We start from the raw sequence: 26,955 nt of genomic DNA, 5'->3' as shown, positions 1-26,955 counted from the left end.
CGGTTTGTAGAAAACGTGTGTGTGATTATAATATATGATAACCAGTTGTCTTCCAAAGCAGTTCTGTAATGTTCAGACACCACAAGTGACCCTGTATCAGCTGAAAGACGGGTCTTCATTTGACAAAAGCCAGGAAACTGGAGGGGGGCGGGGGGTGCAATCCCTTGGTCAGCTCAACCTGATGACTGGGTACTGCGGTGGAGAGGGTGATTGTATCCGCTGCAGCTAAGGTGGCCTTTAAGCATGGAGCTCCTGCTGTGGCCCTGTGGGAGGGGGGGCATCCAGATCCTCTTGGAGGACGAAGGAGAGCGCGCGAGCCCGCAGGGCCTTCCTGAGACGCCGCCAGGGAGGGGCTGGGAAGAGCTGCGCCCCCGCAAGTGAGGGCCTGGCTCCCTGCAGGCCGCGCTGCCGGGGAGGGGGATGTTACACGGGAGAGACGGCGGGCGTCTCTCCCCGCCGGGCGGGCTCCGGCGCCTGCAGCCTGTCGCCGGTGCGGGGGGGAGGGGTCGTCCTGGCCGCGGCTGCGCGCGCAAGCCTGGGGCGGGCGCTCACGTGAGGCCTTCACCTAGTGTAGACGCGGCTTCGGCAGCGGCTGCTGGCTCAGGCGGCGCGGGGGCTCCCCCTGCCTGCGGAGGGACCCAGCCGGGCTCGGGGGCTGGATGGGTCGTGAGACCCGGCAGAGACCCTCTCCCCCTCAATGCCAGATGGACTGCGGGAAGGACGCCGCCGCTGTGCCGGGCCCGGGCGGAGGATCTCCCCCAGCGCTGGGACATGTCCTAGACGGCTGTTTTAGAAGAGAAAAAAAACAAGTCTCTCTTTCTCTCTTCCGTCTTTCCTTCCCTCCTCCCTGCCGCAGCCCCAGCGCTGCTGCTCCCGCACCACCTGCCTGGCGAAGCCACTTCACACTTTTAATTACCCGCTAAACGGAGGCTGCCCAGAGCATCTCCCAGCTCATTTAGCCGCTGTTTTATCTCCCGTAGGAGGCAGCGCGCGCAGCCGGCCCGAGCTACAGCTGCTGCCCTCTTCCCTCTTGCGGGAGGTGCGAGACGAGACGGGCCGGGCCGGGCTGGGGCTTGGGGCACAGGGCGCTGCGGGGTTTGGGAGACGAGGAGGCGCGCTCGGGACCGGGCTCAGCAGGGGCTAAGCCAAAGGCGCTACAGGCTGCATCTGAGAACCTGATCTGGCTCCCTGTGCAAAATGGCTGGAGGCTTTTTTCCTTGGATGGAAGATCATTTCTGCTCCGTGCCAGGGAAATCCCGGCGGTAACTGAGGAGCGGGCTCCGCAGCCCCTTCCCGCTGCGACCACTGGCATGAGGGAGATGAGCTACACCCTGGCTCTGAAAAATGCAGGGCATGGGGAATCCCCCCTCCCCTCGCTGGCCCTGGCTCTGGTGCGAGGTCATGGCCAAAGGGGTAGGTCTGGGACTGAGTTTTCCTCCCCGCTTTCCGGGGCTCGACCACCTTTGCTTAGTCAAAATGCCGAGGGGAGGGGACTCCAGCTAACTCTTCTCCTCCACACTGCAGCAGCCGGCTGTGCTCTCCGAGGGCTGAGGATGATACCAGCCAAGGGGCTTTGGGGAGTTTTGTGCTTGCTTGTGTGAGATCTCCTGCCCTTGCCTCTTAGAGGCACAAGTGCAGAAAGGGCATCTGACTCGTGTCCGGTACTGGTTAAAAAGAAAAAAAAAGCAAATATATTCTTGTCCTTGTAGGGGATGTTAAAAACGACCAAACATCAACCCACTTGGCGAGAGGATAGGCAATGTCAAGAAGGCATCAGCATCTCCGAGCGCAGAGATGATACCCTCCAGGTCCGCGGTAAATCTCAACGGACCTCCTCCCAAACCCGGTCTGGGTTGAGCTCGGTGTGCTTTTATGCCTGCAAACGATTTCGATCGAAAACTCCGAATCGCGAAGCGCCAAGCAATGGCATTTCGGCTCAACAAATTAATGCCCGTTTCTCTGAGCTGCCCGCACTGTTATTTTCCCGCTAGCCTCAGTGTTGTTTCTTATCTTCCCCAGGCCTCGGAGAGGTATGTCATTAAGGCGATACACTACATTAACACAATGTGAATTCAAGGATGGAGCCTGAATATGAATTAGGGAATGTGGTGGCATGACTGTACTTCTCGGAGTATGGCTTTAATTAAGTGTCTTCCGGCTCGGAAAGATTACATGTTGTACAAAATATATCCTAGCATGAAATTTACTTCCACGATGCGAAATTGGGTTACTTGGAAATGTTTTCATTGAAAAAAAAGAGAAAAAAAAAGAAAGCGATTCTCCTTGTTCTAGTTTCTGCTGTAGTGGGCAGGGAGCGCCTCTCTTCCACCGGTGTGGAAGGGAACCTGAACTGGGCTGCAAGGCGGGAGGGGTCGGATAATACATTTATAAAGGCACGTGTAACTAAACCTGCCAGAGGCATAATGGAAGGGGGCTGCTTTCTCAAATGCAGACAATTCACAAAACAGGCAAGTTAATCCAGATCTGATTTGTCTCAGATCCATCTGTCAGAACCCTGGGCTACCTCCCTCGTTCAATGCTATAGATACCTGATGTGTCCTCCCCACCCCCTCTGTCCCTTTCTTTCTTGCCTATGTGCAGTGCAAAATAATCATACATCCGGGGGTGGCGAGTCAGTGGGCTCCACTCTGTGGGCTGGGAAAGGGGGTCCACCCGCAGGAAATTAAGTCTTCGGTGGAAAAAAGTAATTTAAAAAATCCCTGCGTTGAGATCAGTTAATCAGGTCTCGCCTCTCTCCACAGTGACATTGAGAGCTTGACTCCTTTTTGATAGTGGGTCCATACCGAATTGCTAGAGGGAAGTTGCTATAAAGGAGGTTACTTAAAAAAAATGAAATGCATTCCTAGGCATGTTTTTTTCTGCTTAGATTTTCCTCTGCATAGATATTAAGTAATGAATCCCTCTGGATCCCCCGGCCCAAATTAATTTTTAGTTTTGTTTTTAACAGTCTACTGAGATCGTTTCAAGGGGGGAAAAAAGCAGCAAACATACACACGCAGATGGAAAAGGTAAATAAATACAGAAAGCTCCTTGCAATCTATCGCAGATAATGAGGATTGTCTGGAGAAAATGTAAAGCCCGGCTATTTTCTTCCCTTGTATATTAAATAAACCTCGAGAACTGCGTTTTCCTTTTCGCTGTGTTTACTACATCCCCATTCAATGGTGGCTAAATGCATCCCTAAAGGTAGAATAAATAATTGCTTGGATCTCAACAAGGGAAATGTGTAGGCATTTGAAGCGTACTAAAAATAAACGGAGGCGAAGCCGATTGAGAAGAGGACATCGCAATAATTTGCTGCAATTAAAGCGTCTGCTTTCACTCGCCAAGGAAGAGGAGATTTTTTCAAACGCGGCTGAGGTGACATCCTAATTGTGATTTTTAATAGAAGTCTGATTCTCTCTCCCTCTCTCTTTTCAAGAGAAAAGTTAATTTAAGCAGCTCAAATATTGATGAACTAGCTGCAACTCGAGCAGAGGAAGGTAGTCGACTGCGGAGCCGCTTTTGGTTTGAGGGCAGACTGGCTGGGACCGCAGGAGAAATTGCCTTGAAAAGAGCCTCGAGTTTGCGAGGGGCTTCCAAGCCGGGCGCTCCGGATCGGGGAGCTAGAGCGCGGCTCCTCCGGGGGGGCGAGCGAGGCGGCGCGTGAGACAGCGCGGAGGAGGAAGACGAGCGGGAGGAGAGCTCAGCAGGAGCTTTGACAGAGGGCTTGAAAAATTGCCCTGGATTTTTTTTTCCCTTCCACTTCTTTCTCTTTTGGAGGATTGCCTCCGCCACCCCCACCGCAGAAATACTTCTAAAAAGAGGAGGAGGGGCTGGGTAGGGACAGACACCCACATTGTCTCGTGTGTCACCCAAGTGGCGCTGCAGAGGGGGCACACGTGGGATACCGCGCCTGGGGGGCTTGGGGAGGAGCACTCTGCCTCTGGCATCTCGGGGACAGGCTTTGTGCGCGGGATAAGTGTGGCTGGGGGGTGGGTTATTTTTTGGGGGGGAGTGGGGTAAAGAGGCATCTCGCTGCCCTTGGCCAAGCCAACAGGGCCAATCCCCTACACAGAGCCTCCCGCTGCTCCCAGGGCACCGTGAGCCAGGTAGCTGTCTGTGTGCATCCAGCACCCCCTGCCCCCCTTGCAGAATTTAGCCCTTGTCCTAGTGCAATGGCAAAGCGGATTTTTACCATTAAACAAAACACACCGAAGCCTGCTGCAGAGCAACACACTGAATTAATCTGCCGGTAAGGTTTTAATTACAGCCAAGGCTTCGCTACAAATCTGTACAAGAGACAGTGGCTGGCTCTCTGTGGATCTTTCCCTTCTGCCTTCGATTAGCTTGACCCGCGCTGCAGCGCAGGGAGCTGCGTGTGTGATCCATCTGCAGGCTCGGGGGGTTGAGGTTTTTTTCTCTCTCCCCTCCTCGCCACTTCCTTCACACTAGCGGGATGGAAAGCCATCGACGCCTGCCTGTCTGTTATAATGCTAGTGGGTTGAAATCCAGAGGAGGCTCGGCTCCGCTCCGCTGGACTGGGAGCACTGAACTCCGCAGCGTCTCCTTAAAATAGCTTGCGGAGGTGACCTCTTCTGCGGGATCCTCTGCTTCCCACTCGGTTGCTATTAAGGAGATGGCAAGATGACATCCTGGCAGAAGAGACCAGGCAGTGGGTCTTGGGGTAAACAGGCTCGGGAGACCGGGGGGAGGAAGGGGAGGAGGGAAAATGTGATCAGCACATGCAGGGCAAGAGATCCTGTTTTAGCCTCTCTCTGCTCCCTGGAAATCAGGCAGCTGACGAGGGGTGAATCCGTCAGATGGTTTTTGGCTTGTTTGTCGCCGAGCCGTCACCTCCGGGCAGGGAAAGGCTGGAGAACAGTGTCCCAGCCCAGGCAGAGATGCGGGCAGACAGAGCGGGCTCCGGGCGGGGGAAGCCCACGGGCGCGCCCGGCAGCCGCCTGCGGTGCCTCCGGCTAAGGCAAGGTTTGCCCTAAGCGAGGGCATCACCCGGCCCGGCAGGTAGAGCGGTGGGCTGCCAGTCCGCACGGGCTGTGTCATATGCCTCCCTCCCAGGTTAGCCCCGCGAGTTAGATGCTTTCTGGGGAGGGGGAGGTCTTTTGGTCATCGTTTTTTTCTACCTTATAAAAAAATCCCTCCACTTTTCTAAGCATTTTGTTCCTGTCACCAGCCCGATCCGTAAAGGGTTCCTCTTCTTGATGTCATAAAGGGATCTGCCTGCTTTCCCCCCACCCCTCCCACACTAAATACGTGACAGTGTTGTGCTCATTGTACGTGTATACGTAGAAACACAGAGGCGCGCACACATTGCCCTTAGTGGGAAAAGTGTACGAGAGAAAATACTTTCCAAAATAAGTTCCTGCCTGTCCTGATGCTTCGGATGGTTCTTGGGGAGAATTATGCCTCAGCTAGCGTGTCTCCCTGTTTTGGATGTGTGGGGGAGTGTGTGTTTATTACGGGTGCGTGCCTGCGTGGGTGCGCGCGTGTGTGTGTACACTCAGGTCCAAAATGCGTGGAGAGCTGCTCAGAGCCCTTACGCAAAATACGATCTGAAATGAGAATTTAATACAAAACTAGTGCTTACTTTCATCTAATTAAGGACTGGATTTCAACACCCCGAAACAAACATGCACACACACATACACACGCGCCTACACACACACATACACACACACCTTCTCGATTTTTGGTGCCTGCTAAAAACAAAGAACATTTTTTTAACTCATCAGTATATTATCAGCATAGGGCTGACTGCAAAGGAGAGACAGAGAAATAAAAAGAGCCTTTTGGTTTTCTCTGCTCTGCTCTTGTGGAATGGATGAATGAAACAGAAGGCAGATAGGAGCCTCTGGCCACTTGTATTAACTCCGTATTATATCCTAAAAATAGATCCCCGTTTCCTGTTGTTGCTAGTCCCTTCAGACTGGTGTTTGTTGACTTACACATATCTTTTATGGCCAAAGAAACTTGAGTTTAAACCACATGGTCAAATATCTTTGACCGTTTAATACTATGTATACCAATGAGAGTGCATATACGGTATAGATTATATATTCTGGAGAATGTAATATATACACATTTATAGGCAGTCACTCACAGTGCGCACAAGCACGTACAGAGAGAGGGTTGTAGTTAGTATTTTAGCATCGCAAGCTTTCGTTTAAAGAAATATCAGTAGAGGTCCACGTGGTGTGTAAGTGTACTTCTATGCGCGCGTGTGTGTATAGGGGTAGGGAGGACTGAGTCTCGCCCGTTTCTCTTGGATTAATTGTTGTCTGGTTTTAGAGGATGAAATGCCATCCAGAGGGGCTCTTTGAAAACATGAGCTTGCAAGGCTCGGCCTCGGATCCGCCTGATGCAGTCTATTTTTCTAGTCATTGTGTATACAGAAGATGCAAGGAAAGCACCTTCGGCCTGAGATTGACTTCGGGTCTGGCTCAGCCTCGAGATGGCCAGGTCGGGATTTGTGGCCGTGAAACGATATGTTCACGCCCTGGCCCTTCTAACATCTCTGTTCGGGAGCCCGAATTTGGCTATCAAAGACATATAGAAAAAGCAAACAGTTGATAAAGAGAATATTAATGAGTAACTGCTGCTTTTCATCGTGGGGAAGATTTGCTGTCAGATGACTATAGCTCATGCTGGTTTTATAGCTTCAGCCCAAAGCCTGGACAACCAGTTGGCTGGCATATACTGGGTAATGTGGAAGTCTCGAGCGCTTTGCTTTCCCTGGCCACACGGACCCCGCTCCTAGCCCGTACTGCCAACGCCAGACCCTCTACAAAGGAATCCACAGTTGCCTTTGCCTTCTTTCCTCCGGCGGATTCATCATTTGCTTCCTGATGTGTATATCTTTTTAATAATTTAGATTCTGAGTGGAAAGAAACGTGCTCCTGCCCACACTATGAGTTTTTAGTGACCATGGAAATGAACACAGGGTTATTTCTCTGAACTCAAAGACTATTTATACAGGTCTAATTTCTTTAGAAATAACCTGGTAACTGAAACCAACTTGGCAACCAACCCGTGCCCTGCTTAACTAATGCTTAATAAAACACGCTGGAGGGAAAATACGTACACAAGAACAGACAGATAGATAGATAGATAGATAGATAGATAGATAGATAGATAGATAGATAGATATTCTTAACAGCTCTCTGCCACTAATCTCTGTCTCTGAGCAGTTCTTAGACTCCAAGATTGTCTGTCTTTTTTCAAATTCTGCCTTTCAGACAATAAATATTTCTCTACACCTGCCACCCCTTTCGGTGAAGGCTTCGGCTTCCAATCTCCTCAAAACTGGCTCCCCCCCCCCCCTTGTTTGGAATAATCAAAGCCTAGTAGAGGTCCCCTCCTGGGCCAGTCTCACCCTCCTTTCTCGGCGGGGGAGAGGACACCCTGGAGCATCTGGGGCCGCAGGGACAATAGGCCCAGCTCGGCATAGCCCTGCTCCCGGCTATGAAACCAGAGTTCAGCAGAGGAGACACGCAACAACCCCCTCCACCACCTCCTTTGTGTGATATCAACACAGCCCCCTCAGCCTTTTCCACTCCCCAAAGGTGTGGTCCCTTCGACCTGGAGGACAAAATGAAAACAATAAATATTTACAACCAACCTCGCTTCTTTTAGTCAAGAGTCATTAACATCAGCCAATCAACACAAGAAAGCGCCAGCTCCACACTGATAGATTTGCCTAATTAAATTGGGAAAATTACTAGTATAAGACTTGAGGTAGTTAACTGTCCTATAGAAAATGGCAATCCATCGCTTGAAAACTGCTCCAGGGCGCATTAGGCATATACATGCAGGTGTGCGTGAACACACACACATACACACACATAATAAGTACGTGTCATAATTAACAAATAAATAAAAGAGGAGGCATGTGTAGAGAATTGTTCAAGAGATGTGTAGTTGTTCAAGGGATATATACATATCATTGATCAAAGGATAGATAGATAGATAGATAGATAGATAGATAGATAGATAGATAGATAGATAGGCATACATATATATCGACATATATAGAGAGAAATATATTTATTTATATATATGTGTAGATAAATATTTCTGCCTCTCTCTGTAGATAACTATTTATGTCTATATGTGTGTATGTGTGCGTATCTCCTTGAATAGTTAGTTACACACATAACATGTCTCGATATATAGCAAGAGATATATTACATGCCAAAGGATACATGATATGTATGTGTATCTATACCTATATATCTACATATAGATAGAGATATCTAGAAGTGTATGTATGCATGTATGTATCCCTTGAACAACTGTTTATACAGGGACGCTTTGTTAATTCTATATACTTACGTATACAGACTTCCTTATTCTGAAGGTGGTCATGCTGGATTGTGCCCATACGTAGGTGCGTGTATGTGTAGATAGATAGATAGATAGATAGATAGATAGATAGATAGATAGATAGATAGATAGATAGATAGATAAAATGAATTCTAAAAGGCACTTTGGGTGTTCATAGAGGCACATACCGCCCAGGCCAGCCTGTTTCTATCCCTCTAGCTGCAGTGACCTGCCGCGCGGACACACACCGCGCTCTTGAATGCAGCCGCCACGCGGGAGCCCGCGCTGTGTCCAGCCGGACAGCTGTCCCTGTCCCCTCTCCCTGTCCTCTCCCCTCCCCGCTCCCTGAACCGGTGTCTCTCGCTCTCTCCAGCGCGGCCTCCAGCTTCTCCTTGAAACCCGCGGGCGCTGCCGCCGGGCGCTGCGGGCACCTTCCCGGGCCGGCCCCGCAGAGGGGAGCACACATGTGCACCTGCCCCGGAGCGCCAGCGCCCAGCTCGGTGCGGGGGGGAGCTGCCAAGGGCGCCTGCCCCCGTGCAGGACGTCCCCTGCGCCCGGCAGAGCGGGCTCCGTGCCTTCCCCCCTCTTCGGTGTTACCAGGAGCGGGTTTGTTCAGGGCCGGTGTGTAAACGCCTGGCTCGGGTTACCCTTTGGCGTGTTCTCGGCAGTTGCATACAGAGTCACTGAACTGACTCCAGCGCCTCGAGAAGTTAACCAGTTAACCGGGGAGGGAATGGATCCCTGCTCCCCCGGAAAACAAAAAAGACACCCCCTGTCCAGATGCCCCCATGCAGGGGACAGCAAGTGCCCAGGGGCTGCGGAGTGCTGTGCAAACGGGCACAGCCTGGCCTAGCCCCGCCGCCTCTGCCGGGCCGGGACCCCCCCCAGTCCACCAGCCGCGGCGTCTCCGAGCGCCCCGCAAAGGCTGCGACCCCGTCCTGTGCGGGGGCCGCTTCCCCAGCCCGCGGCAGGACACCGACGGGCCCCGACAGAGCCCGAAGGCTTGCGGCTTCCTCCGGGGATGGCTCTCGCCTTGCTCCTACCTGCATCCTCCCGGCCGGGCTCTGGAGCTGCGGCTTCCCCCCACCACCTTAGTCGGACGCAAGGAGCTTTAAACAAGGGGACGGGGAAGGAAAGGATAGATCCACAACGGTGCTGGTTCAAACCGAAATGTCTTTCCTCTAGTCCATCTTTGAACGAGAAGTGGTAATACCACCTGGATGCTCAGATATAAATCCCCTTGCAAATAATAAATGGATTAATAATAACAAGGTATGAAGTTCTTTTTATAGAAAAAAGGAGAGAATTGAAACTAAATGCGGCAGTTAGACAACCATTTTGATAAGAGGATAATTGAGGCGACACTGGTGTATAATTAGAGGATAATTTATGCTATATCCACTTTTATTCCACCTCCCAAAATAAACCCAGTCCATAATCATTACAGGCAAATTGTTCTGAATTTTATAGCAGCAATTTGAACAAAGTACTGCAGTTAATCATGGGAGATTTTTGTGTATTCCTGATTAGAAGTCTAATTGCCTCCTTCCAGAAAGTAAAAATAACTGTAAAACGACTCTATTTTTATCATTAACAATGTTGACAATAAAATAAAATCAACTGGAATTGTAATCTAAAGACAAATTTAGGACGAAGGCACTTTTACTTGGGTAGTTTATATTGTAATCAAGATTTGCCAAACCACTAACCGCATGTGTCATTTGCATATATTTGAAAGCATTACAGTAGCTTCTGTTTTCAATAGGAAAAAATGCATTACTGTCAGATCTCCAAGGATTCGCTCTCTGAAGAGGCTCCTGCCCTTTCTAAAATATAGAAAATATTGTCTTTTTTTTTCAGCAAGGAGACAGGCTGGCACCGTTTTCTGGGTTTTTTTCGCTTTCAGAATCCTTTTCAACCTACGTGTATTTACTGCGTGCTTGGAAATGTAGTAAAGGGGAAACTCTGGGGTGTGAGGCACACGGATCCACTACAGCACACCTTCAGTAGATGGGCTGCTGCACTTGGGTGGATTGGATGCATTGGCTTCAAATGCACATGACACAGGCACAAATGCCCCAGCCCTCCAGAAAGTGACAACGTGCAAAAAATAAAAATGCATGTTGGTTTTTTGTTTTTTTTTTGCTTCATCTATGGTTGGGAAGAGGCTCATTGTGAGGATGTGTTGTGTTTGCAAGAGGGTGCTGCTGTCTGGTGAGGAGGCTTCCGAGAGCAGAGCTGTGCTGCAGCACCAGGCGCGCGCGCACAAGACACACACACATACACACGCACACGCACACGCACACACGCACACGCACACACACACACACGCGGGCAGGGCGCGCGCGGCTCTCGCTGGGATTCGAGTTGCCGAAGGTGGGCTAAGCCCGAGCTCGCACAGACGCCAGTAGAAGCTCCGGGGTGGTGACGTCAGGGGTTGACTGACCAATGGGGAGGCGCTGCCCTTTGGAGACAAACCATTCGACTTGTGGCGTCTCTGCCTCAAGTCTAAAAGCAGAAGCTCAACTTTACCAGAATCCACCTTAAAATCTCTGCCTTAAACTCCGCCAGCCAAAAAAACAAGTTGGGAATGAAGGGGAAGAGGAGAGAAAACCCCCCTCAGGAATAGTCCCCCCCCACACACCCCTCCCTTTCTCCCCTCCCTCAGTGAACAAGGCCCCTCTCACTAGTGCTCTGGAAAAAAAAAAGAGAGAGAGAGAAAGAAAGAAAGAAAGGGGAGAAAAAAAAAAGGAGCCACCTCACTAATTCCCCGTGCAGGATAATAGGCTCTAAGGTGGCTGGTGAGAGAGGGAGCGAGAGGGGGGTGAGCCTGAGGGAGCCGCTCTCTCACTCCCAAACTTTGATGATGACCATGACTACGATGGCTGACGGGTTGGAAGCGCAGGACTCCTCCAAATCTGCCTTCATGGAGTTTGGGCAGCAGCAGCAGCAGCCACCGCCGCCGCCGCCGCCGCCGCCGCCCCACTCCCAGCAGAGCTCGCCGGCCATGGCAGGCGCGCACTACCCGCTGCACTGCCTGCACTCGGCGGCCGGCTCGCACCCGCACCACCAGCACCACCACCACGGCTCGCCCTACTCCGGCGGCGCCAACTCCTACAACCACCGCTCGCTGGCCGCCTACCCCTACATGAGCCACTCGCAGCACAGCCCTTACCTCCAGTCCTACCACAACAGCAGCGCGGCCAGCCAGACGCGGGCGGACGACGCAGGTGAGAGCGGCCGCTTTCTTATCGCTTTCAGCTTCTCCCTCCTGCAGCCCGCGCCGGCTCCAGGGGCCCGGCTCGCCGCCGCCCGCCCGCACCAGCCCGCCGGGACGGATCCAGTGCTCCGGGCTCCCCGCCGCCCTGCATGCCTGCGTGTGTGTGTGTTTGCAGGGGCACGCATGTGTTTGCGGGGCGATCCAGACATGCCCGTGCTCGCGCGCCGCATTTCCCCTCGCCTCCCAGCCGCGATCTCTGCCCGCGGAGCCCGGGGCCCCGGAGGAGGGAAGCAAGGAGGGAGGGGGGTTGTTTGCTTGCGGTGCCCGTGACCGCGGGCCTGCAGCCCGAACACACCGCGCCGGGCCGGGCCGGGCCGGCTCTGGCGCGGGCCGGGGACCATGTCGGGGGCGCTTCAAGGCAGCTTAAGGACTGTGGCCGGGGCTCCTTTGTTTCCCGGCGCAGGGCGAGAATTACTATTAACACCTGCGGAGTGAAAGTTGCAAGATGAGTTTGCTGTGCCATTCCCCCCCCCCCCTCTTTCCCTCCAGCTAGCAGCTCGTTCTTTAATATATTCGCCTGAGATTAAAAACTAACTAACTAAATAAATAAATACACCAATAAATAAAGCACTGTTAAAAGTATCTACCTGGGAATTCACTGACCACCAAACTGGCGACGTGAAGTCAATTAGCCGTGTAAAAAACAAAACAACCCCCCCCCTTCCTCGATGGCCAAAGAAGCCCTGCATTAAAGCAAATGATAGATAGATAGATAGATAGATAGATAGATAGATAGATAGATAGATAGATAGATAGATAGATAGATAGATAGATAGATATTTCAATGGCCATGGAATGAGCAAGCCCTCCGTGAAAGCAAATGCTATATAGATAGATATGTATTTTGCAAGCAAAATAAATCATCCAGAATCTAGGGACAGTTTCTTCTTTTTTTTTTCCGTGGGGAAATGGGTACGGTTCTACTCGGAGTCAGCCTTGTCTGATGCCTTGTAGCCTTGCGGATGTGTGTGCCAACACTGGAGTACTGGGATCGAGCCGGCATTGTTGCATGCTGCAGTTCAGAGAGAGTGCGGAGGGTGCCTGGCAAACAAAATGCCCACGTTCAGAAGCTGCCGAGTGCGTGCGGCGTTCCCTACCCTGGTGCTATTTCAAGTGTGTTGTTTGCTTGCAGATCAGCAAAAAACAACAGTGATCGAGAATGGGGAAATCAGATTCAATGGAAAAGGGAAAAAGATTCGGAAGCCACGAACCATTTATTCGAGCCTACAACTTCAAGCTTTAAATCACCGCTTTCAGCAGACCCAGTACCTGGCACTTCCAGAGAGAGCTGAACTGGCAGCTTCATTAGGACTTACTCAAACACAGGTAAATTACTGGGAACCCCGAATCACTGAGATCCTGGCCGCACGGTACCAGGCCAGCCCGGGCCAGAGCTTCACTAGACATCTCGGCCTGTGTACTTGGCCGTAGAGAAGGGAATACATGCCATGCCGTACGGTACTTAATGCCATCCGATATCTAAGCGAGACAGATCTTACGGTCTGCCACTGCAATAACTGCATCTGCGGTTCCTCAGCCCAGTAGCGAACAAACGCTCCCCTCTGGATGACACCACTAAAAAAAAATCAAAATAATTACTTCACCAACCTGCTCAATCGTGAAGGGAAAAAAAATAAGGAAACCTTAGGCCTTCAGCTCTCAGGGAAGAGCTGAAATAAAAATCCAGCTGGTAGCAACCTAGAGATACAGAGAAAGCAAGATCTCATTAGGAAATACCTGTAAAATCAATAGTTAATTCATCCTGGATGACTAACTCAAATGCAGTGTTTACCCTTGGGCAAAATGTACCAAAGGTGATAATAGATCTGAAGATCAAAGCCAACCGTGTACAAAATTATAGCAGGTTAAGCCATAGTTAAGTGTGGTTGGTGTAGTGGTGCTAGCCTGCTAATTTAAGCTTGAAAGACACCAGGTATTACAGGCTTCCCGAGCAGAGGTTTGCAGAGGGAGAAACGGTGTCGACTCCTGTGAAATGTAAGAGTGTGCAATGCTGACTCCCCCAAAGCCTTGCAGTGTTTCAGCCTGCCAATGGATAGCATTAGCTGATGGGGACGATTTTAAAATCCGGAGCAGACCCGAAACACGTAAACGTATCTGGTTATTATCCCAATGGCATTGGAAAAGATTGCGGGTGCTCACACACACGGAGCTATGGGCCCGATCCTGAACACCCCCGACGACGGACGAGTCCCGGGGGTGTAGTGTCCTTACTTACCTAAAGACTAACCTGCGAGCTGCAGCCCGTGGTTTGAATCTTTAAGTAAGACCCTTCTCTGTCACCTTACAGTAATTCGGGACGGGCCCGATCCTGCAGCCCCAGTGCAGGGGAAAACTCCTTATCGGAGATTTTGACCCGATTCAAAAGGTACCAGGCTGAAGCCCAGTGCGCTTCCTGCGGCCAGGAGGTGACCCTCTCTGCAGAGGTCGTGCTTTTCAAATAAAAGCTCAATCCTCGTCCTAGCCAGCCTCTTCCCCTGCTTGCTGGTGCCTGTTTTCTGATTTACGTTTTTCCTTTCGAGATGCCCTTTGTCTATTGGTTACTGTCTCCTAGTAGAGGATCATATGATTCCCTCTGTTTGACAACAGTTTGCCCAACTGATCAAATGACCTCCAAAATCCCGAATGAAGGAGAGGATCCGTGGATAAGTGTAAAGACACGCTTATACACATACGCGCTCGCACGCACGTGTGTGAGCCAGGAGCCTAAACTGCCTGGAGCGCCGAGTCATTGTTTTGGCCTGGGCTCCCTGTGCAAAGCTGTGCCCGCCCTGCCCGTTATTACTAATAACCCGTTAGTCCGCACGGTCCCAGCTGCGGGGCAACGCCAGCCCTTCCTTCGCTGCAGGGACACCCCTGCTCTACATGTCGATGCCCGGGGGTCCCTGGGCAGTGGGTCCAGCCCGCGCGGCCTAATCTCTCCTGCCTTTTGCTTCCAGGTGAAGATCTGGTTTCAGAACAAACGCTCCAAGTTCAAGAAGCTCCTAAAGCAGGGAAGCAACCCCCACGAGAGCGACCCTCTGCCGGGCTCCGCCGCCCTGTCCCCGCGCTCGCCAGCCCTCCCTCCAGTCTGGGACGTTTCAGCTTCCACCAAGGGAGTCAATATGCCTCCCAACAGCTACATGCCTGGGTATTCTCACTGGTATTCCTCTCCACATCAAGACACAATGCAGAGACCACAAATGATGTGAATTGTCCAAGAGAAATACTCTGTCCAGAAATAAAGGAAGTAAGAGAGAGAGAAAAAAAGCCCAGTCTCGCCATGGCAAGAGGCTCCCTGCCTTGCCAGCGATGCCAGCTAACAGGCTCTGCATGGACTTTTACGTGTGGCAAGGAGACAGGGTGGCTTTTTTTTAAGTAACCTCAGCGATTGATCTTGAACAGAAAGACACAATTTTCCCTCTGGCGCACATAAGACACTTCTCTTTAGGATATTTTCATTTGGACTTGAAGGCACCAGCCTCTTTCTCTTTGGAGTATACGTCAAAGCAAAACTTTTTACAGACTTTTTTTTCTCCTCCTCTCTTCCCCAGTCCAAGAAGAACCCAAATATACATGGCGACGTTTTTACTTGTTTAATGAACTAAAGACATTACACGAGGAAAGGGAGGCTATTCGCACGCCTGCATTTGTATTCACCAAATCCAGATTGAAAATAAAGGAAGAAAAAGGCAAAGAAAAAATAATAGGAAAAAAAGAGAACTGTTTGAAAAAGAAAAAAAAAGCAAACAAACCCTGTAAGATTAGAGCATTAGAACGACGAAGCAAAACCTGCATGCTTTATCAAAATGAAATGGGCAACAACGCAGAAGAAACCACTGTCTCTCTTTGGACCCCCCACCCCACCTCACCTCACCTCACCTCCAGACCCCCGGAAATGCACAGGGAAAGACCGAGGGAGGACCCACCAAAGCAGCCCACCCTGGCTCTGCAAGGTCTAGTACTTGAGTGGTGGCATTCTCATTCACTAAGCTATAGGGACGTTTATATGGAGCACCCTTTCTGTATATATTGTTGAATTTTAGTTGTATATATACTTTGTATGTTTTTGTCTCCTTTCATATATAGAGTAAAAGCCACAAAAAGCCCGTGTGTCTTGTATTTCTCTGCAGATGGAACAGCACATCCTCTCTGTCTCTAGATACAGCTATGGCTACAGACACCGGCAGGCACGCACAGTGATTCCCGCAACATTTTTGACGTGAAAAGCAATAAATGTACCAGCAAGGACTTTTCTTTCTTCTTTTTTTTTTTTTTTGAAAGTATAAACCTGAGCCCCCGTACCTGTCTATACTGCACAGGCAATTGGGGATGTTTCTAATCACCCGGTCGCTTCTTAGCCTGTTTTCAGCATTATACTGCTATCATTTTGACGTTTAAAAAACATGACTCTGTCATTTAACCTGAGGGTTCCCTCAAGGTAAAACTCGGTGCTTTGCATTATTTCCTACACGAGTAGGTTTGGAGAGGAAGGGGGAAAAAGGAGGAGGAGGAGGAGGAGGAGGAGGCGCCCTCCTTTGTTTTTAAATAACAGACAGACAATTAAAGCTGTGTAATGTTTTGCAAAGCCCTGAAAGGTGCCTAGGTATACAATGCACTGTCCAGGGAGAATTATATCCTTACTATATTGTGGAAAGCAGAGAAATAATGAAAATGAAAAGTCCTTTCGTCACACAAGCTGCATGCCCCATACTGCGAGAATTAATGGCTAGAGACCTGGGCATCCTTCAAATTATGAACCTTGAAACCACTGAGCCATTTATCAGAAGTCAATAGAGATACTCAGAGTGCTCCATATAATGACAGCTACATACAGTCGTGCAAAAGGACAGTCACTATAATTAGACACAAAGCAAAGACTACTTACCAATATACCAGCTCCTTTTTTTTTTGAGCAACTTCCACACTCAGTCAGTCTTCAGAATGGTTTAAAACCGATCAGTCTTGTCATTTTCTACCATTCGTATTGTTACATTAGGAAAAATGTTTTCTTTTCTTTTTTTTCCCTTTCCCACTGTGAAACTTTGGGTTCAGAGCTCCCCAGGATCAATTCTGAACAAAGCCTCCAGCTGCAGTGCCATCCAATTTGAAGCAGACATTGGGGACAATTTAAGGTTTTTATCCACAAGAAGGTTTTTTTCCATTCTCTTAAATGCAGCCATAATTAGAGTAATTTTTCATGTAGCCCGCTGATTACAGCGTTTTTACCGTCAAAGATAATTACCTGTAATTTTCTTCCACTTTTAATACTAAAAAGCCATCTTTATTTAGATTCAGGAACAGGAAAGGCGAAACAAAAGAGGAAAATTATTCTGTTATTCATACACAAATTGCAGAGACGTAGGACCTAAAATTGAAAATTAACCAAAATTATAATGCTGAAAAGAATGGAAGAGGCTTTAGAAGTACAGCTGGTAGTGGGGCTCACTGAATTATTCAAATTACGTTAGAGAGAAAGCTACCATACACTTAAACCAACAGTATTTTTTTCTCTCTTTTTTTGGAAAATCTAGTTTACACATCCCAAGCCTCCGTGTATGCAGGTGAATCGGAAACCCAGGTGAAGCACAGCAAGCAGCCGCGTTGGTAGGGCCACTCACCCCCAACCCCCCGGGGACCTTCCCCTGCAGATTCCAAAGCTACAGCCGCAATGGCTTAATTGCGCGGGGTAATACTTAACCCTTTCATAGCCGCTGACTGCATCTCCAAGCCTGATCTATAAATACGAGGGACCTGAAGGGCTGGATTCGTGTGTTTGGGATGAGGTATTTTCTTGCAGGAAGCAGCGGAGGGGGCGACTGCACTGAAAAGCTGCCCCCTCCACACACTATTTTTTTTTGGTTTTGCTTTCCTTGCAATTTCCGAATATTTCAAAGATACATTTTTAATGCCAATTAACCTGATCCAGAGAAGTGAGGTGTCACAAGCAGGCCCTTCTAGGAGGAATATGGTGAGCAAATGAGAGCAAAAACGGTGTCATCTGACATTAAGCAGCTGCCACCAAAGGAGACTCTCATGAAACAGCGTCATCTATAGATAGATCAGGAACATGCCTCCCCTCCGCCTAAACCCGGGGCTTCGTGGCATTGTTGTTCTGCAGCCCGTTGGGTTCAGATCCTGTATATTGGGGGGGGGGGGGGAGGGTATTGGTCTTAAAACCTCTGGGCGCGTTTAACCCTGGTCCCGCAGTTAGACCGCGGGGGTGCCCCCCTGCCCTGCTGCCCCAAACCAGCTTTGGAAAGTAAGCTGGGGAGACTGGTGGCAGCTGATGTGCCTGTTCCCAAAAGAAGTAAGGATCCCCTAATCCCAGGTTCTTCCAGTCGCGCGGTAGTAATAAGCAACGCACTGGGCTCGGGTGGAAAGGTCCTCAGTCCCTCCTGCCTCTGGTGGCACCTTCCTGCCCGAGGCACACACGCCAGCAGAGCCCCTCGCTGCACGGAAAGCCCCCGTGAGCTCTCCTCTTCCCCTCAAAGGGACTCGCCTTTCCCAAGCCTGGTTCTGCCAGCCCAGCCAACAGCCTCCCTCCGGCACAGCTAACCAGAAACCAAGTCCCCCGGATCGCCTTTGCGAGCCGAGGTGCACAGATACCTGCAGCAAAAGAGACTTCCCTGTAGCTCCCGTTACAGATTCCAGAACAACAAGCCCGAATCTTATTGCTTACGTAGAAATAACCCCACTAAACAGGACAGAGGTCGGACTCTCTAAAACAGTGCTCTAGAAATGACAAAAGTAACCCCGAACGTGTGAACAGACAAAGCTGAGCGGTGCGTTGAAGTAGGCAAGAAATAAAAAAAACTTACCCCCAGTGCAAATCTGTTAAGCAATGATCAGGGTCTAGAAATCTATACTGAACAGAAGCAGTGGAGAATATTTTTCTGAGTCTCAGGGCAGAAGCTCTTTCGCTATATTCTTGGTTGAGTGAGCACATCCAGGTGTGAAATTGTTTGCACACCCCAGCACCTCTTATATTGCCAGCAAAATTAGCTGTTATTACTGTCACTGTTTAGTGATGGTTAGCTTGATAAAAAAAAAAACTGCTGTAATCAAGACCTGGCGCATCTTTGCAAATTACAGATAATTGTAAACGTCCAGATTATGATAATAGCATCCTAATCCAGCCTGCAATATAATTATTACAGAGTGTTACATCTGAAACTGTCCAGTAGGGCTAATTCAGCCATTATTTAGACCCTATTTTTGCACTGCAAATGGGCTGCTGAGTTGAAAATGTACGATTGTAATTTCACGGGGCACTCAATGAGTAATGGTATAGGAAGAGAAAAATACAAAAGTGAAATGTGAACAGTAGCGATCAAATCAAACTCTGAAGGACAAAAGACTGTTTGATTCATAGGGGATAAGAAGAGCGGGAATTAAGAAAATAGCAAATCAGTGGTCTGCAGCGTTACGTGTCCAAATCTCAGATCGTGCGAGCGCGTTGTGTATTCAGAGGCTGATGCTTCTGCTGGCTGATGTCTCAGATCACCCCTCTCGCGGCTCATCCCTTCCCAGGCACTATTTCCCTCGTTACCAAAAAAGGAGGCCTCGCGCTCCCTCCCACACCCTCAAGAACGCAAATTTGTCAGCCAAGTGCTTGCTTTTCTCGCAAGCGCCCGGGCCCTCCGCGCACCGCTGGCGCAGTGGCAGCAGCAATGTTTGCTTCCTCACAATAAATAATCACAGCCACACAAACACCCGGGCGCAGCCGGCCAGTCCGCAGGTGAGTCTAGGGCCCCTAGGCCTCCGCTCAGTTCCCACGCGCTCCGCGGATCAGTCCTCGGGAGCCCTCTAGGAAATGAGTGCAGAGCTTTTTAATTGCAATTAATTAAACGAAGGGAGCCTGCCTAAGCCGACTGCCTGCAGCTTAGGCAAGGGGACCTCTCGGGCCACTCGCCGGAGGCCCCCCCCCCAACCCAACCCAACCCCCCATTAGCCTTTATTGACCTCGAGTGTGAAACTCGTGAGCCTGCTCCAGCTTTAATGGGCCAGATCATCAGTGGCGCGTGTTCCGTGCCCGGGGCCGGCCCCTGGGAGGACAGCGGTGCCCGCCACCTCCGGCCGGGGGGAGAGGGGAGCCGGGTGGGTGAGTGCGGCCCCCGCCGAGCCCCGCGCCCAGGGCTGGCACGGAGCGCAGCGGGGAGCACCCGCCAGGCCCGGCCGCAGCACGTGGGCGCGCGGCAATGCGCATCCTTTCATGTGCATCTTTGTTCGCGGAAATCGATGAGGAGAGCGCGGGGAAAGAAGCGGATCAATGGCGACTGCCAGCCGAAAGCCTCCCAAGTGCGTTATTATGGCGCACATCACAGAGGAGAGGTTCTGACTCCGCGGGTCAGAAGGCAAACGAAGGCAGATGGATTGATCCCAGCTCGGGATCTGGCCCTTCTTTGTTTCTATTGCACCAGGGTGGAACTGCAGGTTTTTTGGGGTTTTTTTTTACATCGCACATCTGAGGGGGTTTTGGAGGGCAGAAATCAGAAAAATGTTCCCCCCCCGCCCCCCTTTCCGTTCCCGACTTGCTGAGCTGGGCCTGGTGCCCGGCTACATCTCTCCCAGCATCAGAGTGATCTGGAACTTCCCGGCGACCCCGAGGGGTTTGCTGCGGTGAAAGGTCCCCCCGCGTTTTTTTTTGTGTGTGTGTTTGTTTGAATAGACATCTCGGTGCAAGACGTGGACCAGGCTCAACCAGGCATCTCTTCCTGGCAGATAGACTCCTGCGCTGATCCTCATAAATCACTTGTAAACAGAGGCCCTGCAGAACAAAGAACAGAAACATTTCATTGCCCTAACGCAGAATCTCCCTTTAAAAAAAAAAAGAGAGAGAGAGGAGGCTTAATGCGAAGTCCCGGGTTCCTATCTTCACGGGTCTTGCTTGACCTATAAAACAGGTTATTACATTACTGCAGGCACCGCTCAGATGGCTGGCAGCAAAGAGGGTGTCCCCCCCTTCACTTTCCCGAAGCAATAGATATACTTTCTGTAATCCACAACCCAGCAACCTAAAGTCTGTCAGACGCGAAATTGCGTGGTAGAAATATTTAATCAATACCACATGTGCGATGCACGTTTATGATATATTCCTGCCTCGGCGCTGCCAGATCTGAAATGTGCAACGTCTGGAGGCCTGAAATGTCTATACAAAGGACTGGGGCAACTCGGGGTAATTTATTGGGAAGCTGGAGAGAAGTGAAAGCGAGGAGAAAAAAAAAAGTCTGTCTGGGCTTTCTGTGCTGACAGGTTGGGGTGCGTGCGTGCGTGTGGAAGGAAAGTCGGGTACCTCTTGCAGGAGAAGCCACCCCCATCTGGAGAAAGTGTGGAGGGGGAGGGGGGAGGTACCTAGTGGGTACCCAGGACAGGCGAGGACTCTTTGTCTGTCCCAGGGGAGCCCAGCAGAAGCACAACCCGCTTGGTGGCTACCTATGGTCGGTGCGTGTCGGGGTGGGGGCAGCTGAGCAAGCTTTTCTTCCTGTCGGTGCTGGGCAGAGAGATCTGGTGTCCAGCTGGCCCGGCTGGGGCTGTGTGTGTGCTGCGCTCAGTCCCCGAGGGCGAGCCCGGCAGCAGGGTGGATCTGTGGGTGGGAGAGCTCCGGGGTGGATGCGCCGCCAGATCAAGGGCAGCAGGGGCTGTGGCTTGCTCTCTGTGCGTGTGTGTGTGTCTAAGGCCCTGCGGCTCAGCCCTGGAGCCGCTCGGCACCCGCAGGAATGCAGCTCCTCTCGGCTCCCCGGGCTGCCCCAGCTCCACATGGAAGAGGCCGCCAGGAAGGAGGGCGGGGGGGGAGGCAGGAATCCGCCGAGCAGGAACTGAGCGTCAGACAAAGGACAGTTCATGCGATCGCTCCCGGGAGAGGCCGGGATGGAGTGGCACCAGGGCGCGGGGCTGGCTCCGGGCGCGGACAGACGGCCCGGGCGGCGGCGGGGCGGGGCGGGGGACAGGGGCGCCTTCCAGGCCGGGGGACGCACGTGTGTGCGCGCACAACCGCAACCACTGCGCGCTTACTCCAGCACCCTGACCTGGACTGGGGCTTGGGCTGGCCGCATCTCTGGGGTGGTCATGTGAAACAGGGCAGCCTGGGGCACGGGGTTGGCGCCTTCTGCAGCGGCAGCTGCGCGCGTCGCTGCTTCGCGGGCTGGATCCCTGCCCCGTTCCCTGCAGTGGATCTCCCGTGACACCTTCTTGAGGGGCTAGGGCTGGGCTGAGCAGCTATCGCCACCATCATCATCATCGCCATTCGAAGCAGGAGCGAAATCCGAACTAGCCCAGAAGCCAAACATCTCGGCGCAGCTGGCTCCGTCCGCTCCGGAAAGGGAGCCGCTGCCTTTAATGACAGGCTATGCAATGCCAGTCGCAAGCTTCAAGGTTGACCGTACGGAGCCCTGTCTCTCCCCTCTATATCGAGGAGCCTGAGATGAGGCATCCTCCCTCGGAGGGGTCCACCTCCCCTTGGCAGGGTGTCACCAACCCATCGGCCCCGACGCAGGCAGGCCCAGCCAACCCTGGAAAACGCACTTCCACGCCTGTGTCCAACCCGGGGGGTCTGCAAAGGCGAGGGGGTCCCGGGGAAGGGCAGCTTGCAGCGGCTTCCCAAACGCTCCCCCAAGCCCCGCTCCCACAGCGGGAAGCAGCAGCCAGGGGGCTCTGGGCGTGGGTGGGGGGAGTTGGAGCCTGAGCTTCGCCAACCGTGTCAGAGTTAGGGAGATCCCGGGGACCTGGAAACAATGCAGGAAAACCACCGGGCGTCACAGGGGCAGTGACACTGACAGTGATCCTGGTAGTAAGAAGTCATAGTGTTAGGAATAAGCCTAATAGTCCTCGTCCTCTCCTGTCTCTGCACCACGTTTGACCATTTCGTTACACGTGCTTGGGGTCCTTTATTGTGCTTACCAAGGTCTTTCATTGTACATGTGCTTTCAAGCAGCAGAGTAACAGTAATAATGCTAGTAATAGTACTAGTGATAGTAATGTGTCATAGTAATAGTGATAGCGACAGGAGTAATAGTGATAGGAGTAATCAGTAATAGTAATGAGAAACAGTGATAATAGTAATAATGGTGGTGATGGTGATGATAATGAGGTTGAGAATACTAGTAATACTAATACTACTACTACCAATAGCAAGTGTTTGGTGCCAGAAGCGGAGCAAGTGGCCCGCAGACCCCTGAGAGGGATATTTCAGGCAGGGCAGGGGGGTGCCCCAAGCCCGTGTGTCACACACCCCCCTAGACAGGGTCCCGTGCGCCAACCTGTCCCCCCCGGCGGGCCGGGCTCCCGCCTTGCCAAACAGAAGTGGCAAAGGAGGGTTGAGGAAGAAGAGCAAAGAGAGGGCGGCAGAAGCGGGAAGCCCGCAGGCAGGCGGTGCTGCCGTCGCCTCCCGCGCGGGGCCCTCGGGGCAAAGCCTCTGGGCCGTTTCTGGGCGCCGCCGGAATGAAGCTCGGAGCCGGGCCCGGCCGGGCAGTGCCCCTGGCCCCCCGCCCGGCCGAGCACTGCTCTTCCTGCCCCGGGGCGGCGGGCCGGTGTTTGATCGGAGAGGTGGGCTCTCGGGGGCAGGTCCGCGAGGCCGACGCTTCGGTCGCCGGGTTTCCCAGTCCCCTTCTTGCCCCTGCCGCCCCCAGGGCTCAGTCCAATGCTCCCAGCCGCCTGCACGGAGGCGCTAACGATCAGCGGGGGTGTCCTTCCAAAACCCTGGCAACGGCGCGCCGGAGAGGGCTCGGGCCCTGCTGGATTTCCAGCTCAGCTTTGTGCGATCTCCTGCTTGGTTCAGCTCCAGGGACAGGGGAAATTGCCTTTGAAAACCAAGCGGATCCACAGGGCAGGATCCCCTCGGCCCCCCCCCCTTCCCCCCAGCATCAGGGACCCCCCCCCCCCCGCCCCAGTCTCCCAGGCGCCGGCAAGAAGTGGCTGTGGGGGGCAAGGGCTGTGGTGGTGGAAATAATTTTATTTCTTCAGAATATACAGTTTAATTCCTCTATCTACACGTATTTACAGGGTTAAAATAACGTTGGAAAAAAGTCTCTGGCAAAGTTGAGGTCATAGATTTCAAGGCACCATTGATAGTGTCCACAGCTGAGCAACAACAAAAATAATAAAAATAATAATAAAATAAAATAAAAGAGGGGCGGGGGGGGAGGGGGAGAGAAACTCCCCTAGGTCCGTCTGTATAAAAGAGGGAGGGGGGGTTGCCTTTGAAATGCAATAAGTTACATGCACAAGCGTTACACATGGACCCCTTTGTCTGGTCTCCCTCTCCAACCCCCCCGGCCGCTGCTTCCAGCCCTTCCGACGGCAAAACCCCGGCGTCCGAGGAGGGGCAAAGGCCCAAAGGAAAAGCAAGGGCGAGGCCCCCCCGAGCGGCCCCTAGTAAATCGTCCCCGAGGCGAGGGCGAGCGGGTGCTGCAGGGCGCCGTGGGGCTGCAGGTGGGAGCCGAGCGCGCTGGCGCCCGGGTACCAGGGCGCGGAGTTGTCCAGGTAGCCGGCGGCGGGCGAGGGGTTGGAGGCGGCCGGGTGGCCGTGGCCATGGCCGTGGGGGTGGTGGCTAAGCGATCTGGACGAGCCCTGAGATTCCCACACGGCGGGGGACTGCGGGGAGTTGCAGGCCATGGGGTCGCTGGAGCTGGGGCTGTGCTCCGGGGGCATCTCGCCGTTTTTCATGATCTTCTTGATCTTGGAGCGCTTGTTCTGAAACCAGATTTTCACCTGGAAGGGGAGTGGGGGGGGAGGAATCAGCAGGATCAATGTGGAAGTTATCGGGGTGCCCTGTCCTGGAGGGCCCCGCCACTGCCCTCCTCCAGGTGAGGCCCGCGGCCCTGCAGGAGCAGCTTGTAAGACCCATCTGAGACCCGGCGCGTGCCCTCGGCCTGCCGCGGGCCTCCCGGGAAGCCGGGCCGCCTCTGCATCTCCGGAGGGAGCGGGGAGTCGCAAGAGGCTGCCCCCGCGGAGCAGCCAGGCCGCCCGGGCCTGCAGGGGCTGGCTGCAACCCAGATCCAGCCGGCAGGAAGCCACGTCGCCCACGCAGCCAGGCCGGCTCCGGGGTCTGGCAGTGCAGAGACCAGCGCAATTCATCCCGGCCGGGGGGGGCGGATCCGCAGTTCCTCCCGAGCAAACAGAGCGGGGAGCGGCGACCCTACGCCGGGCAAATGCCGGGCGGGCAATCGCGACCGGGCCGGGAGCCCGGGGCAGGGATCGGGCCGGGGGGCGAGGGGCCGGGGCTCCCTCTTACCTGCGTCTGGGTTAGTCCCAAGGAGGCGGCCAGCTCGGCTCTCTCGGGCAGGGCGAGGTACTGCGTTTTCTGAAACCTCCGCTGTAAGGCAGCCAGCTGGAAGCTGGAATAAATAGTCCGGGGCTTGCGAACTTTCTTTGGTTTGCCGTTCACCATCCTCACCTCCGGCTCGGCCACCTCCTTCTCTGCGCGGGAACGGGAGAGAGCGGGTCAGCGGGGCGCGGGGAGCGGAGCGGGCCCGGTGCGGTGCGGCCCAGCCCAGCTCTGCCCCCCCGAGCGGGCGGCGCCGGGCGATCCCCCCCCGGGCCCCCGGCACTGGCGGCGCCTCGCATCGTCCGGCCCGGGAGGACGCGCCTCAGGCTGGGGGCAGTTCAAGGGGCCCGAGCAGGCAGCGGCCGGGCCTGGCCGGGCTGGGCGGACAGAGAGCCCATTATCCCGGGGATCTGGCTCCGCTCTGCCGCGGGGAGGCTCGGCCGCGCCTGGGTGCTCTTCCCGCCAGTCTCAGCCGCCGAGGCTGAAGCGAGGGCAAGCAACCACGTACGGGGGCCAGGGGGGCTGTGCCCGCTTGCCTCGGGATCTAGTGGATCCCAGCGGGGGAAGCCCGGGGGATCTGACGAGCAAGGCGCCTGTGCGCGGGGTGGAACGGGGCGGCGACGCGGGGCCCTTGGAGGCTGGAAAGACCGCTCCGCGCCGGGGGTGCCCGGGCCCCACCGCACCCTGGCTGCGGGGCGGGGCCGCGCCGTGCCGAGCCCGGGGCCGCGGGGCGCTCACCTGGCTGGCTGGCCGAGCCCTGCACCCGGTTGTAGGCGCCGCCGTACTGGTGGTAGGGGCTGGCGTAGCCGTAGTCCGCGTAGGCTTTGGCGGGGTAGGAGCCGGCGGCGCCGCTCATGCCGTGGTACTGGTACTGGTAGGGGTTGAGCGCCTTGCCGTAGGAAGCCGAGGTGGGCGAGCAGTAGCCGTGCGCGGCTCCCCCCGCGGGGCTGTAGTAGTCGGGGTCCGTGGCCGAGGACTCGGGCAGCGTGGGCGACTCCTGCGACGGGTGGTGCATGGCGGGCGCCGTCTGGAAGGGAGCCGCGAACTCGGCGGCGCGGACCGGGGGCGCCCGCCTGTCGAAGACGCCGGTCATTGCGGGCCGCGCCGGGCCGGGCCGGGCCGGGCGGGCGGGCGGGCGGCGGCGCTCAGCGCCGAGCAGACATGCCTGGGGGAGGCGGTGGAGTCTCCGCGTCTGGCGGCGGCGCGGGCAGACTGCTGGCTGCGGCGCAGCACAGGCTTGGTTAAATCCTTAATTGCGCTCTTACGCACAGCGGGGAGGCGCGGGTGCCATTGGCCAGAGCAGGCGGGAGCAGCCGCACGCTACCTCGCCCAGCCAGTTCCGCACGACAAAGCTCTGATCGCGGACCGGCCCCTTCCCCCCACCCCTCCTGGGTTGGGTTTTTTTTTTCCCTTTTTTTTTTTTTTTTTGAGCAGCGCCGGGAGCCGGGACCTGCTGGCTGGGCCGGGGGCAGGGCCACCCCCCGCCCGGGGCTCTGCCGGCCCCCGCCCCTAGCGAGACCCCGCTTGTCCGCCCAGGGCAGGGGAAGGCGGCATGGAGCTACCACGCGGGATCAGCTGTGCCCGGGGGGGGGGGGGGGGGGCTCGGCACACAATAAAGCCCGTGGCGATCGCGGTCCCCGGCCGTGGGGGACTGCGGGAAAAGCCGTGGCCCGGTGGGGCCTAACAGCAGCCCGGCTCCGCAGCCTCCGGCACGGACCAGCCCCGGCCGGGCCCCTCTACGGCGCCCGGGCCCGGTCCTCCCTGCCTGGCTCAGCCCCGCGGCCCGATGGGCCCGTACAAGGACGCGAGCGCGCTGGGTCCCGCGGGAGCTGCATCTGCACTGGGGCCACGTCCAGCCCGGCGGGAGGGGACCTCCGCTCCCCGGCAGCGCTCGTGTCCCGTCCAAGCCTCGGCGGTGCCACGCGAGCGCCCTGCCCGCTGCTGCCGCCCCTTGTCTCTCGTTACACTGGGCGCCCCGCCGGACCATCCCGAGCACAGCGCGGCCCGGGCGGGCTGAGCCGGGTCCTTCTCCCTGCGCTCACCGCCCGCTTGCCTTTATTCTCAACGAGAG

The 26,955-nt window shown here is 54.2% G+C and overlaps 2 protein-coding genes and 1 long non-coding RNA gene across 3 annotated transcripts in view; 1 reads left to right on the top strand and 2 right to left on the bottom strand.

Moving 5' to 3' along the window:
* LOC109285843 (uncharacterized) overlaps window positions 1–19,538 on the bottom strand; it is a 49,230-nt gene extending 29,692 nt beyond the window's left edge. Inside the window, exons 1-2 of the long non-coding RNA XR_002093731.2 lie at window positions 18,442–19,538; window positions 16,509–16,988 (exon numbers count right to left, since the gene is read on the bottom strand). This is a non-coding gene — a long non-coding RNA (uncharacterized LOC109285843). The remainder of the gene's footprint in view (window positions 1–16,508; window positions 16,989–18,441) is intronic.
* DLX6 (distal-less homeobox 6) lies at window positions 10,665–15,729 on the top strand. The gene is made up of 3 exons (XM_006271883.3): window positions 10,665–11,573; window positions 12,756–12,949; window positions 14,581–15,729. The coding sequence occupies exons 1-3, from the start codon at window positions 11,207–11,209 to the stop codon at window positions 14,830–14,832; spliced, it is 813 nt and encodes a 270-aa protein (XP_006271945.1). The 5' UTR covers window positions 10,665–11,206; the 3' UTR covers window positions 14,833–15,729.
* Window positions 19,539–23,550: 4,012 nt separating the features above from the next.
* On the bottom strand, window positions 23,551–26,278 carry DLX5 (distal-less homeobox 5). The gene is made up of 3 exons (XM_019497751.2): window positions 25,623–26,278; window positions 24,852–25,036; window positions 23,551–24,328 (listed from the first exon to the last, which is right to left on the bottom strand). The coding sequence occupies exons 1-3, from the start codon at window positions 25,975–25,977 to the stop codon at window positions 23,990–23,992; spliced, it is 879 nt and encodes a 292-aa protein (XP_019353296.2). The 5' UTR covers window positions 25,978–26,278; the 3' UTR covers window positions 23,551–23,989.
* Between the last annotated feature and the right edge of the window lie 677 nt (window positions 26,279–26,955).

The sequence above is a fragment of the Alligator mississippiensis genome, chromosome 5 (genome assembly GCF_030867095.1).
Source record: "Alligator mississippiensis isolate rAllMis1 chromosome 5, rAllMis1, whole genome shotgun sequence".
NCBI lineage: Eukaryota > Metazoa > Chordata > Crocodylia > Alligatoridae > Alligator > Alligator mississippiensis.
Note: the sequence above shows the minus strand (reverse complement) of the source record. Positions and strands in the feature narration are given on the sequence as shown.